We start from the raw sequence: 16,253 nt of genomic DNA, 5'->3' as shown, positions 1-16,253 counted from the left end.
GTACTTTCGTGTAGTGTCTCTAATCTTTCCATCCTCATCCTGGGAAGAAGTTGAAGCAAGTTTCTCTAACCGAGTTCCTCCAAATAAAATAAAAGGCGGAAGATTCAAATGTCCCAAAAATATGCATGTGCCAATTTCCACCCAAGAAAAATCTAATTAAACAAAATTATAACCAAACACACACCAATCAGTCTTTCTTTCACCTTGTTATTCCTTTTATTGGCATAATTGCAAGAGTTGAAATAATGAGCCATAAGATGAAAATATTCCACCCAGCACCCTTTTTTTATTTTTCCACTAACTTCAATTATTACTTCTTACTATGCATTAACCTCTCTCTATTTCTTGTATATAAGTATTGATAAAATTATAATATTGCTGCAATGACACAAGACTTGTATATAAGTATTGGTAAAATTATATCTCTTAAAAATCTTCATTAATAAAAAATTACATAATTTAAAAATTAATTAATATTTTACTTCATTAAATTTGATTATAATATCAAAATTTTAAATTATTAAGTGTTCACTTGATTATATAAAAATGAATAAATATTTTTACCTTTTAATTTTGACAATTTAAATCATATTTAAAGATCAATATTTATTGTTCCCATTTTAAAAAATATTAAAAACTATGAATTTAGACAATATAATCATACAGAATAATTAAATTTAAAAATTCTCTAGCAATTAAATGACTACTTAAAAGTTATATATATTTATTTATTAATCTTAATTATTTAAATAAGATCTAATAATCAACTTCTCTCTTAATATGACACACACATATTCAACCCAACTTTTAGTTTAATTTACTACTGTTCAAACAAAATTTATTAGTAAGGTTATTTTAGTAAATTAGTCTTATTTTTAAAATAAAATAAGATACAAATTTCTCTCTCCTATATCCCTTCTCTCAAGTTTTTTCCTATCTAACAAACCAAAGTTAAGAAGTTGGGTCCGGTAATTGACTCGATTGAGGGTGGTGAGTCAGTGGTCCAATCAATAGGTCAGTAATTAATCCAATTTGACCCGATATATATTAAAAAAATTAAAAATATATATATATCTATTATATATAAGTATATAACTAACTTTATTTGATTAAGAAATGTTCATTTATACTCCAAAATCTAAAATAATTAAAGTTGATAGCACAAGTCTACAAATAATAATTCAAGAACACAATTATACTAAGTCCTGATTTTTTTTTGGATCTTAAAAACGAGTTCGTACCCCAAACTCATCAGATCATTTCAAGTTGGACGCATGACCAGTCCAATAATCAAACTGACCTGGTTATACCACTGGATTTCAGTTGAACCGGTCCGACCAGGGTGGGACCAAATTTTTTATGTAACAAATTATTTTCTTTCAACAATTCAACTATTTTTAATCCTGATTGACAGGAGATGGGATTCAAGTGAAAAAGAATAAGTGTGGTACTGGATGTCAATAAGATAGACTCGTGATCAAGATACATAGCTTGAACCAAAATAAGTTAAAAAAAAACAGAAAAATAACAAACATAAAATAAAAACTAAAAGTTGAATAGTTTAAATTTTAATATCTTTTGCTGTAATTTTAAATATTATTTAGTAATAAAAAAAACTCACAAATTGACCTAACTAACTCACCATAGAATTGGCCTGAGAAAATAAACAGACTGGGTGAACTACGTAAAAGAGCAATGTATATTTGTGAGACAGGATTAAGAACTGAGTTGGCTTATCGGTCATGACTTTTTTCCACAGCTTTGTCTCGAATCAAGTTATTAAAGTTTAGTAGAGTTTTCGTGTTTAAATTCCACATCCTAGTTATGTATGTACACGGTACACATAATAATGTAGTGGAGTTAGAATTGAAAAATTAATAGTATTATCTTTGCCATTGATAAATGATAATAACGTCTGAGTTTAGTAATTGATAAACAGTTCAGTTTATTAACTAATTGCATATATGTTGTCATAAAAGAGCTCACATAATTGGAATTTTCTTGAGCTCAACACGTCTTAAGGAGTCTTACAAGCAATGACCCTAAAAAAAACCACCTCATCTGGCTTTAGACACATTCTCTATCATATATTAATGTCTCTTCTAGAGGACCACATAATTAATTTACCCTATATGATATCAATGAGCAGAATGCTCATTATCACACGGCTCATACACTGAACCCTATCTTACCTCTTAGTGAACTTATTCAGCTTCAAAGTTTAAATCCTTGTATTCATTCCAAAAAGGACCTTACGAAGAGCTACTTGAAGACTTATCAAGCCAAAACATAGCACCTAAAGTTGAGGTGTTTTAATTCCAAACTAACCATTGTACCTTTCAAGTCCCACACCACGGATTTAAGGGTTTAAATCTTGAGACAGGAACTTAAATAAGATCAATAAAGCATAGCTCCCCATGAAAATATATATATATATATATATATATATATATATATATATATATATAAAAGGAATTCTCAAGTTTAACAATTCATTGTTGTCATCTTACTTGTCTGAACCGGTCACCAAATCAAACCAGCTCTAATACCAATTGTTGGGAAATTGAGGGAAATAAACACGGGAGAAATTTACATTAATGAACCATGAACAACCACATAAGGGAACTTGACATCACACTTTAACCCAAAACCTTAAGGTTCAGGTTTATGGGTCTTCTCCTCACTTATATGATACTGAATTTTTTCACTTCTACTCATGTGGGACTTCACCTCACACTTATACTCCAACAATCAATATATATATATATATATATGAGTGATCATGTTGGGTTGCCCCCGATCCACCAACTTTCATCTTCAACCAATTCAATAAGAGTGGTCCAACACAAGGCTAAATAGCGTCAACACTTCACAGACTTGCACTAAAAAGAGTGCATGTGCATGTGACATTCTCGTGTTCAGACTTTGCTTTGCACCTTTACTTTTCACCACCCAAATTCGCTAATGTGTTCACTTCTTCATCTATGGCCATGTTGTGAAATAAATATAAAAGGGTTACAATAAATTTATGCAACCAAACTCTTTGACTAGACAATTTCATTTGGTACTTGGTAGTACATTTGTAATTTATGCTATTGCCAAACATTTTTAATACAATAATTGGCCTCGTACAACATGGATAACACGTATAACATGAATAACACATGTAGCATTATTGATGAATATTAACGTACCGTGTAGCTAAGATTCGTTATAGATTTTAGAATTTGTATATAGACACACAAACATAAAAAGAATAAAAATAATATTTCTTTATCTACATCTCCATACTTGTATTCTCTAAAAGTCCAGAGACTAAAACTTGGAAACAAATAAATTATATGCTGCCAACACAGAAATGGCCAATATAAAGTGAATTTGATTAGTTAAGACCAAGTAACAAGATCCACAAATTGCACTGGAGTTACCTACAATCCAAATCATCTTGCATCAGCAGAAGTAAAAGAGTCTGCAAAACCAGTAGGCCTAGCTGGCATGCTTCCTTCACTGTGTGCACTTGTATAGCTTGATTCTTTGCCTTCTGATTCCTTCCAAGCTTTCAGCAACTGGGGAAGTGGTTGAGTGAGGTCAATGCCGGAGCCATAATCAAATTCTTCATCAACCGGTCGCCATTTCTCCACTAATGCGGATAGCACGCCAACTGCATGGCTCATATCAGGCCTGTGACTTGCATCCCTGGAAGTGCAGTGTCCAGCAAGTTCGGCCACAATGGAAATGCTCTCAAAAGTCTCTCCACTTGCTTCAAGAGCTGGATCAATGGCAGCCATAAGTGTTTCTTTGCTCGATTTGATTTGCCAAAACCATTCCGCTAGGTATCGGCTTTCCTCTGACCGTCTCTCGTCAAGAGCCATTAGTCCGGTCAAAAGTTCCATCAAGACCACACCGTAGCTGAAAACGTCAACTTTAGTGGTGATTTTCCCCATCACTGCAACTCACAGAAGCTTATGTTAGTGTGGGAAGCTAGATGCATCAAACTTATACCAGAGAAGTTCAACAAGTGTAGAGATTCAATTCAATCACATTTATATTTATACAAGGATTTGAAGATCATATTGCTTACAAATTCTGTAGTATTGAACTCACATCTAAACACATATTTTCTTGTTAGACATCATTTTCTTCTTAACTGATTAAAATAATGTGTGCAAACACTACTTGCAGAATAGATAAATACAAAACAGCATATTTTAAGTAATTAGTTTGCCTTGGGGCTTGAAAAATCAGTTTTATGCTTTTAGCAACTGAAGGAACAGAACATGCCTGACAACATAGAAAAGACCAAACAACATGTTACTACAGCACTATTAAATTAATCTGCATATTCCTAAAAAAATGAACAAACAATGAAAACTTGACCTCTTATTTGTACACTTTATACTTGGACGTATTTTATTTTAAAGATATCCTAACTGAAATAAACCAATAACTACCGAGAGATCAACAAGGTCATTGCCACCAAAACATGCTATCAGGGTCAATTTCAACAACTGCTTCAAGGTTACAGAAAAGACATACCTGCATATTCAGGGGCAAGGTATCCAAATGTTCCAGCAAGCTTTGTTGCCACAGACTTCTCGCCATCCGGGGCAAGTTTCACCAGACCAAAATCAGAAACTTTTGCACGATAATCATCACCCAGTAGAATATTAGAAGACTTGAGGTCTCTATGGATGAAGGTTTGGCGTGCAAGACCATGAAGATATTCCATCGCTCTAGCAACATCAAGCGCTATTGTAAGCCTATGTGACAGAGACAATGGCTCCAATTTCAAGGTTTTCCAATTAAAAAGATGCCTGCTTAGAGCACCCATAGGCATATATTCATAAACCAAAAGTCTTTCATTTCCTTCAATGGAATAGCCTAGCAGGGATACCAAATGCCGGTGCCGGACCTTGGAAAGAACAGCTATTTCAGCATGAAACTCCTCCAGTGCTCTACTGCTAACAGCTCCACACTCCATTCTCTTCACTGCTATTTTTATGCCATTCTCTAGCTCACCTTTGTAAACAGTTCCAAACCCACCATGGCCTAGCTCATTTTCTGAAGCAAAGTTGTTGGTGACCTTGCGTAGATCTTGAATAGAGATGGCAATGTTTCCATCCTCAATTACATGAGAGTTCTCAGTTTCACCACTAATGTTGGTCAGAAAACTTATCCCTGTCTTTGTTGATAAGCTTTCAGTGGTGCTATCCATAACTGCAACTTTAATCATCTTTTCTGGATAAGATGGATCTTTTGTGTGAACCACAACATTGGAGGCTTTTTCCTTCTTCAAGCAACATAAGAAGAGAGAAGTAACCAAAAGAGCTACAAATGCAAAGATTGCAGCTCCAGCAACTATAGCTACTGTTTTGAATCTTTTGAAGCCATTTGACTGGGGTTTTGACCGAACAGGACTAAACTGATTCGAATTCGAGCTTGGACTCTGCCTTTGAGAAGGTTGCATATGGGAGGATGGCGGGGACAGTGACCGCGACGGGTTGTGCGGTGAAGGCTGTGCACTTGAAGGTGGTGTGCTTGTAATAGGCATGGGACTGGGACTACTTACAGGTTGATTGCCAAGACGAAGGTTACCCTCAATAATAACCTTCACACCACTATGAAAGTTTGGCAGTGGTGGCTCAAAATTGTTATCACTTAAATCCAACAACCTCAAAGATTTCAATTGAGTAAAATTACTCGGAACTTTGCCGGTAATACTATTCTCTGCAAGCCTAATTTCAAGGAGTGAATCTAACTTAGCCAGTGAGGGACTCAGTGTACCATTCAGCTGTTGTCTTGGCAAATTGATTATAGATACCTTTGAATTCTGACCGCAGCTCAATCCGAACCACGATTCTCCACATGGATCATTGCCTGACCATTTAGAAGCAAGACCTGAAGGGTAATTCAGATTATTGAGAAAATCCAGGAGTGCAGTAACTTCAGGGGCACATTCAAGCCCAGGCTTGGACTGACAAAATAAATTGGAATCATAAGATATTTTGGCAGCCTTGAACTTAGGTATTGGACCCATGAAACCGTTATTGTTTAATACCAGTATCTGAAGGTCCATATTTGCCAAGGAATCTGGAATCAAGCCAACAAGTTGATTGCTATTGAGGTTGAGCTCCTGCAAGGAAGTTAGATTTCCAATGTTCTGTGGAATTGTCCCACTGAATTGGTTTCCATGAAGCCAAACCTGTCTGAGGAAAGTCATTGAAGCAATGACATCAATAGGACCTGTCATCCCACCTCCTTTTTGATCATTCAACCACAAAACCTGGATTAAAGACTGATTAAAACTAGATGGAATTGTACCAGTCAATCTGTTGCCTGAAAGCCTCAGATTTTTTAGAGAGGGCAATGTGCCTAGGAAATCAGGCAATGTTCCTACCAAATTACAATTCACCAGAGAAAGATTGGTCAATTGCACTGAATTTTCCAAGTCCTTAGGAAAATACCACCCTGTGGTAGCATTCAAAGGGTTTACCTCCAAAGACAAGAACTTGATGTTGTTGAGTCCATTGAAGAAATCAGATGGGATTTTATCAAACTCATTGTAATCCAAGAAAGCATATTCCAAATTGGACAATCCACTGAAAGTAGGCAATGTTCCACTAAGGTTGTTGCGTTGAAGACCCAAATTCGTAAGCTCTGAGAGCTGGTTAAAGTTTGGAGGCAATGATCCTTCAAGACCTAGATTCTGGGTCTGAATCTGAGTGACTCTCCCTCCAGAACAGTACACATAAGGCCACGAAGGAGGGCCACAAGGGTCATTTCCGTTGTCTGGCCATTTGAGAAGCTCTGGATTCTTCATCCTTTTTCTGAAATCATTTAGAATTTTGAGATCATTCGGGTTTGTGACACCATAACAACCCATTGTGATCATCAGGGTGAAATACACAAAGACGCAAATTTTCATCATACCCATCATGGTTACCTTAACCCTACAGAGAAAACAACAATCAAGGTAGAAACTTTCCCGGAAAACTCAACCCCATTTGTGTCAAAGATCGACATCTGAGTCCTAGGAACAGAATGAGACAGCAACAACAGACCCAGATGAAAAGAACAGAACACGTGAGTATAAATGTGTGTTACCGAGAACAAAAAAAAAAAGAGAGAGAAAAAAAACAGGGAATTTTAATTGAGAGAGATGTTGTTGAATGAAGAAAGGGAGAAGAGAATGAAAGCGGGGAAATTTTGATGTAACTAAGGAGGGGAATGTGAGATTTAAAAGAGTATTATACTCTTTTTAATCAATGAAGAAAGGAAGCTAAGGCATAATAAAAGCGAGTTTCTCTATCACACTCTTGTTCAGTCTGATTAGTCCACCATGACCGTCTCTGTTCAGAACTTCCAGCTCTTTCATTTTCTGCCTCCTTTTATGTACCTTGTGTGACAAATTGACCAGACTTATTTTTAAAATGGGTTGTTTCAAACTTTTTTTAGAGGGGGGCTATTTTTGGAGGAAATATGTCAATGGGGTTGGCGAGTTGGACACGTGGTAACATCCGATGGACTTGTCAGTCGAGATGGCAAGACACTGTACACGTGGCGGGCCCGTCATTTGTAATGGAGAAATGCTTTTTACAGAAAAAAAAAATTTTAACTTCAAACGGGTATAACTTTTAATAGGAATATTCGTTTAAAGTCCATAATATGTCAAAATGCTCGAAATTGAATGAAGAATCCCCTGACGAATTCCTGAAGGGGATTTGGTCAATTCATTTTTCCAAAAAATGGATTTAAGATTCAACCACCCATTTCTTTAATCTTAAATCCTATTTTTGAGCTACTTAGAGGCATTTTTTGGAAAAATGAGTTGACCAAATCCCCTTTGGAAATTTGTTAGGGGATTCTTCATTCAATTTCGAGCATTTTGACATATTATGGGCCTCAAACGGACATTCCTATCAAAAGTTATACCTGTTTGAAGTTAAAAAAAAAGTCCGTAAAAAAGCATTTCGCCGTTACGAATGGCGAGATCCGTCACGTGGACAGTGTCTCGCCATCTCCACTGGCGAGTCCATCAGGTGCTGCCACGTGTCCAACTCACCAACCCCATTAGCGAGTTTCCTCCAAAAATAGCCCCCCTCTGAAAAAAGTTTCGAAACAGCCCCTTTTGAGAATAAGTTTCTAAAAGGAGCCTCAACGGGTCAATTTGCCACCTTGTGTTTCATTTATTTGATGTGATATAATAATGATAATTTACACAATTTTTTTTTACCAGAGGTATATTTGTAATTAAGGAAGTGTTGACCGGACTTAACTTGTGATAAATATATGAACTAAGTTTACGAGATGCATGAAAAAAAAAGTCATTTTTATTTTTAAATATCTAGGTTACGGATAAATTTTAAAAGTATAATAAATTTATTCATCTGTTCATTTTGTTTATTATCGTTAATGAAAGAGTCTATTTGATATATTTAAGGATAAAAAATTTGTTAACTTTCTTCACATTCAATAATGAAAATGATTATTTATCCAAAATATAATATAATTTTTATTTTTTTCCTTTTTTAATTGTTGCAAGTATAACATTATAATAAACATTTAAAAAATAAGAAATCAAGCATAAGTTAGAACAAACATAATAATAAGTAAATATTAATTAATAAATCTATTCTGTTTATTGCTTTGAAATGTCTAATGTGACACTAACTTGTCCAAAGTATGAAACTCAAGTATAAATGTAAAGTTAATCCTTACAAAAAAATAATACTTAACTTGATTGTATTACTACCTAGTCACAGCAAAAATTTGAAATAACATACAAGTTATGCTTATTAATCAATCTTATACTTATTATTATATTTGATCTAACTTATACTTGTTTTCTTATTTTTTTTAAATATTTATTGTAAAGTTATGCTTGTAACCATTAAAAATGAGAGAAGATAAAGATTAAATTATATTTTTATAAATAGCTATTTTTGCTCTTGGATGTGTAGTACACTAACAAATTTATCCTTGAATATGTTACGTAGGCTCACGGACACAGAAATTAAGTGGATGGATGAATTTATTGCATTTTTTTTTCACTTTTAAGAACTAAAATTTGAATTTTTATTTTTTGGAAACAAATTTATAAGCACTCTACACATACATTATGGGACAACAATTATTTAGCTTAAAAAATTATTATTATTTATGATTAATTGTGATGTTAATATAGTTTCACACATGTTAAAAAAATTTAATATCGTAAAAAGCAGCTGACTCAGCCGATGGAAAAAAAATTGTGTAAATTGATTTCGTGAACAACACATGTCACAACTATGCCACATCACCCGTTCCATGGGTATTATTAAATCTAAAAAATGTATATTATACCAGTGACATTCTTAACAATTCCTCGTCGGTGGAAAAATAAAAGATATTGAATAAAATAAGAAATTTATTTTTTTGAATAAATACATAAGTTTATTCTTTGAAAGTAACAGTACTTGCTTAGTAAACAGAACTTCACCAAAAAAAAAAAGTAACACTTGTTTAGTTTTAATCCTTCATACCCTTACCCTATGTTTAGACTTTAGATAGAGAAAAGAAAACGGGAAAGAATATTTTTTTGATAAAAATAAATAAATAATGGACAAATCTTTTTTAAAAAAAATCCCTCCTAATTTTCTTTCTCAATTTATTTATTTTTTTCGTTTCTTTCCGATATCTCCCTTCACATATCATCCAAACAAAAAAAGTGTTCATGTCTATTATTTAATCTTTTAACTTCTCAACCTATTTACAATTAGGCAAATACTCATTTTCATATATGAAAATGTGAGATGGTAATAAATTAGTCTTTAAAAGATAAAAAATTTAAATTTTAGTTTCCAAATATAAAAAAAATAAAAATACAACAAATTGATCTAAATTTGTGAGATCAAATTTTCATTAAGTTGTAATATTTAATGATCAATATGATAATGAATTATATATTTTGATAATCAATTTGACATTAAGTTATAAAATTTAGTATTTAATCCATCATTAAATTATCTACAAAATTAATTTATCACATTTTTTATATATTCAGTAACTAAATTAAAATTTTTATCTTTGGTAAGAATTAATTTATCATGAATCAAAATGAATATACACCTTTACAATTTCTTCTTTTTATCAATAGTGAATAAATATAGTTTAACAAACTTTTTGATGTAGCACATTAAGAACCTAATTGGTTATTAACTGAGTCTATATTGAAGAATTAGTGGGTCATTAGTATATATTGGCATGTATTTAATAAGTAACTATGATGGAATAGTGGTAATATACACGGTCAATTTTGTGGCACCGTGAGTTATGTATAAGGTCAGGTCAATAACTCTAACCATCGAATCACTATATAAATCACCGAGTTACTCACCAATGCATTAACTAAGCATATTAGAATTGATTACACCAATTTAATCCAGTCAAAGTCACTATTGGATTTGTTGCACAGCTAATTCAATAATTAGACCAACCCAGTCAAAAGTTCATTTCCTGATTAAATTAGTCCAACCGGCCAGTTGAAGTCAAAATTTATAATAATTAAATCAACTCAATCAAAAGTTGGTTTCCGTGTAATCTCATTTTTGTAAATAAATAAAAAAGAATTATTATTTATAAATAAATAAAATTTTAGAAAAATGATAAAGTTTTTATAATTAAATAAATAAGAAAAAATAATTTTATTAATTAAAATAATTGTTTAAGAAAAAATAAAAAAGATATTTTATTTATTCATTTGATAGGAAATAAAATAGAGTAAATAATAGGCTGAGAGTATCCTAACTATAAATAGAGATATATTAGGTCAGTTTTCAAACTGATGATTCATTTTTACGTTATCTTTTTCTCTCAAATTTGTTTTCCCTTTTTTCTTTCCCAAAATCCTCTCTTTACTCGCATACACTCAAACCTGTCTCGGTAAAATAATGATTCCGGACTCGCTAACCGCTGGATCATTGTGAAATTTATACACGAGGTTTGAAACTTATTTCCTCACAGAACCACCATTGGGATTTTGAAGATAAAGTCTTCGGTGGAAGAAATGTCCCTCGCATTGAGCTTTTCTTTTTCCCTAGACACCCAAAACTTGTCTGGGTAAAACTATGATTCCGACTCATTAACCGTTGGATCATTGTGAAATACACTAGGCTCGCAATTCATTTTTGCATATCTTCACTGTTGGGATTTTCAATTTAATGTCTGGGGAGGGAAAAATACTCATCACACGCAGACAGTGGAATGAAGGCTTCAATTTCTCCTTCTCTCTAATGCTTAGAAACCCTAGCAGAACAATCAAAGGAAAAGCTTGAGGAATCACAGGAAAACCGCTAGAGATACCGCTATCATTGTCAAAATACACACGTGAGCCCGCTTAGAGGTAAATGATGAGTTTATCGCAATTGGGGTTATAATGAACATGTGTAGGGATCCTTGAAGAATTAAATTGGGGTTTATTTTGGGATGTTTATTAAATTATAATTTTTCCTCTATGATTATAAATACAATATTGTTGAATTTGACGTACCAATTGATGTTCTGATGAGAATTGGTTGATAAACTTGAGTATTCTTGATGTTTTCGTGTTTTGACCTATGATTTTGATTCATTAATTTTAATATGATTGTGTGGAATTGTTTAAGGGATTTTACTCCCCATGTTGTGAGAAGCATTTTGTATAAATTGTTATAGTGAGATTATGAAATGATGACTCAAATTATGAGTAAGTGACAAATCGAATCTGTGATTAATGATATCTGTATTGAGATGTTATATGTATTGAGTTATGAACTATGAACTGTGCAGTCACACAATTTTAAGACCCTTTAAGGGCGATGAGTTTTTGCGCGATGAGTATTATAATGGGATCCACTATGGTAACTCGACGTGTTGAATACTCTGAGGCGCGACGAGTCAAAATGATTTTGAAAATAATTGAGTAGTTGTGTGTATTGCATAATTCATAGGTAAAGTGTATATGATTCATGAGGTGTGATAACATGTTAAATTGAGATTATACCATTGTGATTGAGACCGAATGTATGTGATAAATTGAGTTATGTATTGACTTGTAATATATATGTGCATTGAGATGTTGTGTGCATTGAGTTGTGAGCTATAAATCATACAATCACACGACTATAAGATCCTTTAAGGGCGACGAGTTAATGTGTGACAAGTATTATGATGGGAACCACTGTGGCGACCCAACAAGTTTAATCACAAGCGCGACGAGATAAAATTATTTTGAGAACTATTGAGGAGTCGTGTGCTTTGTACAGTTCATAAATAAAGTATATGTGCTAAAATGTTTTTTGAGTTAGACCTGAATCAGGAGGGAGAGGCTCTGACGGACTCTTCGGAGTGTAGACCTCGGGGGTAAATACACCCAGTTTGAGTGCTCCTTTAAGTCTATGCCGATTCCACATGGTTGAAGTATTCTCGCAAAACAGCGTGACCCTAATTGGTCTCCCTATGATTTTACCTAGTGAGAGTGACCTAACTTACTAGTGTGTGGTTTATCTTGTCATGTACTCCTAGGCGCCCGATGAGGTTTTTCAGTAACATGGTACCACATTGCATATAGGATTGAGTCTTAGTGCATTGGTTGCATAACGCTTGTGTATTGATCAATATTGATTGATTTAGTGATATTGTATTTTGATCCTTGAGTACATGAATGACGTAAAAATGAATGAGACATGTTGTGATGTGATGTTATGCGACAAAGTGGTGGAATGACGTGAGTATGTTTAAGTAAGTTATATCTCATTTATATGATATGTATATCTACGTGTTGTCTTGTTTCTCTCTATTAGTTAGGAATGTGATAACTCACTCCCCATGTGTTGTTTGTATTTTGGATCCTGTGATGATCTCGAACTTTATGTTCGTGGGAGCAAATGACTAGGTGAATTGCTTTAAGAAACCTTATGCTGAAGGACGTCGAGACACAATGCTCTGATAGGATGTGACATTGGGACATAAGTTTCTATATTAATTGCATGAAGTCTTGAACGACCTTGTTTCGAGCCAAGATGATTTTATTATTTATTGGACAAGTTATATTATGATGTTAGAAAAATGAATGTAAGCCTTTTACCCTTTTGAAATGCTTTTATTTAAATGTGTTTCAAAAACTTTTAATTAATTTTGATTTCTTATTCTTTTTATTATTAGTGCATTTATGTGTGGGTAGAGGGTGTCACATTCCAGGTTAGATATATTCAACCGCCCAATTTGAGTCAAATTTTATAATAACATTAACTACAACAATAACATATACCAAGTGTAATGTGATTAAGTAAATTGGTCTCTAAGAATAGAAGTTTGTATAGATTTGATCTATGAAAGTAATGATGGTACAAATTAGTCCTTAAATCTATTAACTCCTATGCTGCAATTTTATCATACTTAATTAACAATCACAAAAGGAACAGTGTAAGTGTAAAGAAGTTATCACAATCAGAGGACTAATTTGTATACACTAATATCTTCTATGACCAAACATATGCAAGTACCCATTACCCCTTCTATGAACCAAATTGTCCAATTATATGGCACTTAATGATATGTCACTCCCCCCTCTCCCTTTTTCTCCCCCTCTATTTCTACCTAAATAAACGAGGGATAAAGAAAGAATTCAAGTCAAACATAAGTTTCCAAAAGTCGTCAAAAATAAAAATATTTTTAATGAAAATAAAAAGTTATTTAAATATCTTTTAAGTTCATATATTTTAGCAAATAGTTTACGATAAATAAAAAAATTTGTCCCTAAAAGTATGATGCAATGATAAATTGATTCTTGAAAGATAAAAATACAAATTTAGTCCCTGAATATATAAAAAGTGTGATAAATTAGTCATACTATTTATAACGCTCCTAATTGTTGACTTCTCAATGACTCACACACTATGACACTTCACAAAGTGACAACTCACCTAACATCCTTGTTGGTTAGAACCTTCCACCGATTAGAACCATCCGTAGTTAGTCATTTCCAAGACCTTGACAATCTATTTTGACTGCTTCCAGAATCAATAATTATCGCTACAAACCAACAAGACACTTTTCAACGTATTTTGTCCTCACTTACATGTTTTTTGGGAAATTTCCTAGGTAGTCACCCTTACCATAACTATTTCAAGTCCAACACGCTTAATTGTTGAATTATTAAGTGGTAAGCTACTGGAAAAGTAGATACGTCTTATTGATATAGGTAATACTAATTAATTCATTTAAATCATCATCAACTATATAGCCTCACACTTGTATAACCTCTAGACCATTTTTTTTTGGTATGATTCATCATGGTGTTACATTTGTTAAATTTGTGAAATCATTTTATCATACTCCCACTGGTCTCAAATATAAGGAAAAAACACATTTTTCTTTGTGTTAAATATAGGAAAATTTCAATTAACTCTATCTTATTTAATTTACTATCTAAAAAATATCTTTTATTTAATTGAGGTTATAGTTTCAATGACTCTTTCTTATCCTTAATACTAAATTCTAGTGAAGAGAGTAAGTTGAGAAAAAAATATTTTTTAATTAAAATTAATGCAATTAAACATGATTAACTACTTTCTTAGTGTGTCATATTTTTTATTCTTAAATTTGAGATCAGAGAAAAATAATATTTAATGATCAATTAGATAATATATTATATTTTTTATGATCAATTTGTTATTAAATTGTAATATTTAGTGACCAATTTATTACTAAATTATCTACAAGACTAATTTATCATATTTTTTATATATTCAATAACTAAATTATCTACCATACTATATACTAATTTATCAAATTATTTATAAGATTAATTTATCATTATTTCAGGGAATCGTCTCACACTTTTCGGACGGTGGGAAATGAATGTGTTATGTGGATCCAATTCAGCCCTCGGGACCGGGACGGTGGGGATTAATGATTCATGATGCTTAGATTCAGAGACAACACGTCATTATTAGTATTCATGGTTTTCCGACGAACCTCAATCATCAACACATCCCTAAAGTTGTTATGTTATATATATATATATATATATATATATATATATATATATATATATAGTATACACTCCTCTATTATTTTATTTTAAAATCATTATAAGGAAAAAATATATGATATCAAAATAAAGATATCGTTAATTATTTTAATATAAATAAAAAATATTAAAAAAATACGACAATATGAATTCACAAATCCTTACAATAAAGATGATAAGCTTTTAAACAACCTTACAGCCAAATCAAACCTTACAAAATGATTCATATAAAGTAAATAACCATACTTGAGCCTTAAATTTACAAGACGTACAAATGAAATGATGTTCAAATATTAAAAGCTTAATTCAGTCCTACTCTATTTCTACTCCCTAAGAATAAAGACATACATACATACGCATGCTTACAGAAAGCGATTACACAACGATACGATACAATTATGGAAAATGAAAGAAATGTTTTGGCGCCAAAACAATAAAAGAGGAATGCTTGAGGCTCCCCATATTTACACAAATCTTTATTGCAACTTTTGGAGGTTGGAAAAATCATATGTAGGATTTCCAAATTATAAATCACGTAGTGAAAGTTTACTTCAACGTGTTACTGCTTAATTACTTCAACTTTACTTTGGCATTCCAAGTAACTTTAGGTATGTATTTAATTTAATTAATTACTTAAAGGGATCTCATCTAGCATTTGCATAACCGTAGTTTGTTTAATCCTATTCCGAATAAAATGATAATTAATTTGATGTCATTATGAGTATATATAGTACAATATTACAATCCAAGCTGTGACAATTAAATCAAATTGTAATTGGATTTGGAAATTCCCTGTCCAAAATAGACCAAGTATATCCAAATGGTATGAGTGGCCGCTTTAGCACTGATCGATGCAGTATGCTCCTTGCCAAACGAGACATGCGCGCGCGCGTGAGTATATATATATATAAATAAAGAGAGGAGGAATAAAATTATATTAATATAATTTTGATAATTATTATATTATTTTATAAATTTTAAGTGTATAATATTTTTATAAAATTATTGTTGGATTAAATTTTTTTTAACATAAATTAAGCATGCAAAATTTCATATTAATATAAAATTATTTATTATCTTTTTCATATATATTAAAATCAAGTTAATATAAATATTTTAAAATATATTAAAATATAAATCATTTGATTATTTTTTATTATTGTTTAATTTTAAAAAATTTAACACAAATGTGATAATACTCACA

At 32.1% G+C, this 16,253-nt stretch overlaps 1 protein-coding gene across 1 annotated transcript; it reads right to left on the bottom strand.

The window, feature by feature from the left end:
- Positions 1-3,151: 3,151 nt before the first annotated feature.
- Positions 3,152-7,397, bottom strand: LOC114374701 (receptor protein kinase TMK1-like). The gene is made up of 2 exons (XM_028332374.1): positions 4,537-7,397; positions 3,152-3,946 (listed from the first exon to the last, which is right to left on the bottom strand). The coding sequence occupies exons 1-2, from the start codon at positions 6,935-6,937 to the stop codon at positions 3,441-3,443; spliced, it is 2,907 nt and encodes a 968-aa protein (XP_028188175.1). The 5' UTR covers positions 6,938-7,397; the 3' UTR covers positions 3,152-3,440.
- Positions 7,398-16,253: the final 8,856 nt, after the last annotated feature.

This window comes from Glycine soja, chromosome 11, assembly GCF_004193775.1.
Source record: "Glycine soja cultivar W05 chromosome 11, ASM419377v2, whole genome shotgun sequence".
Classification (NCBI taxonomy): domain Eukaryota; kingdom Viridiplantae; phylum Streptophyta; class Magnoliopsida; order Fabales; family Fabaceae; genus Glycine; species Glycine soja.
The sequence above is the reverse complement of the archived record's forward strand: the minus strand, read 5'-3'. Positions and strand labels throughout refer to the sequence as shown.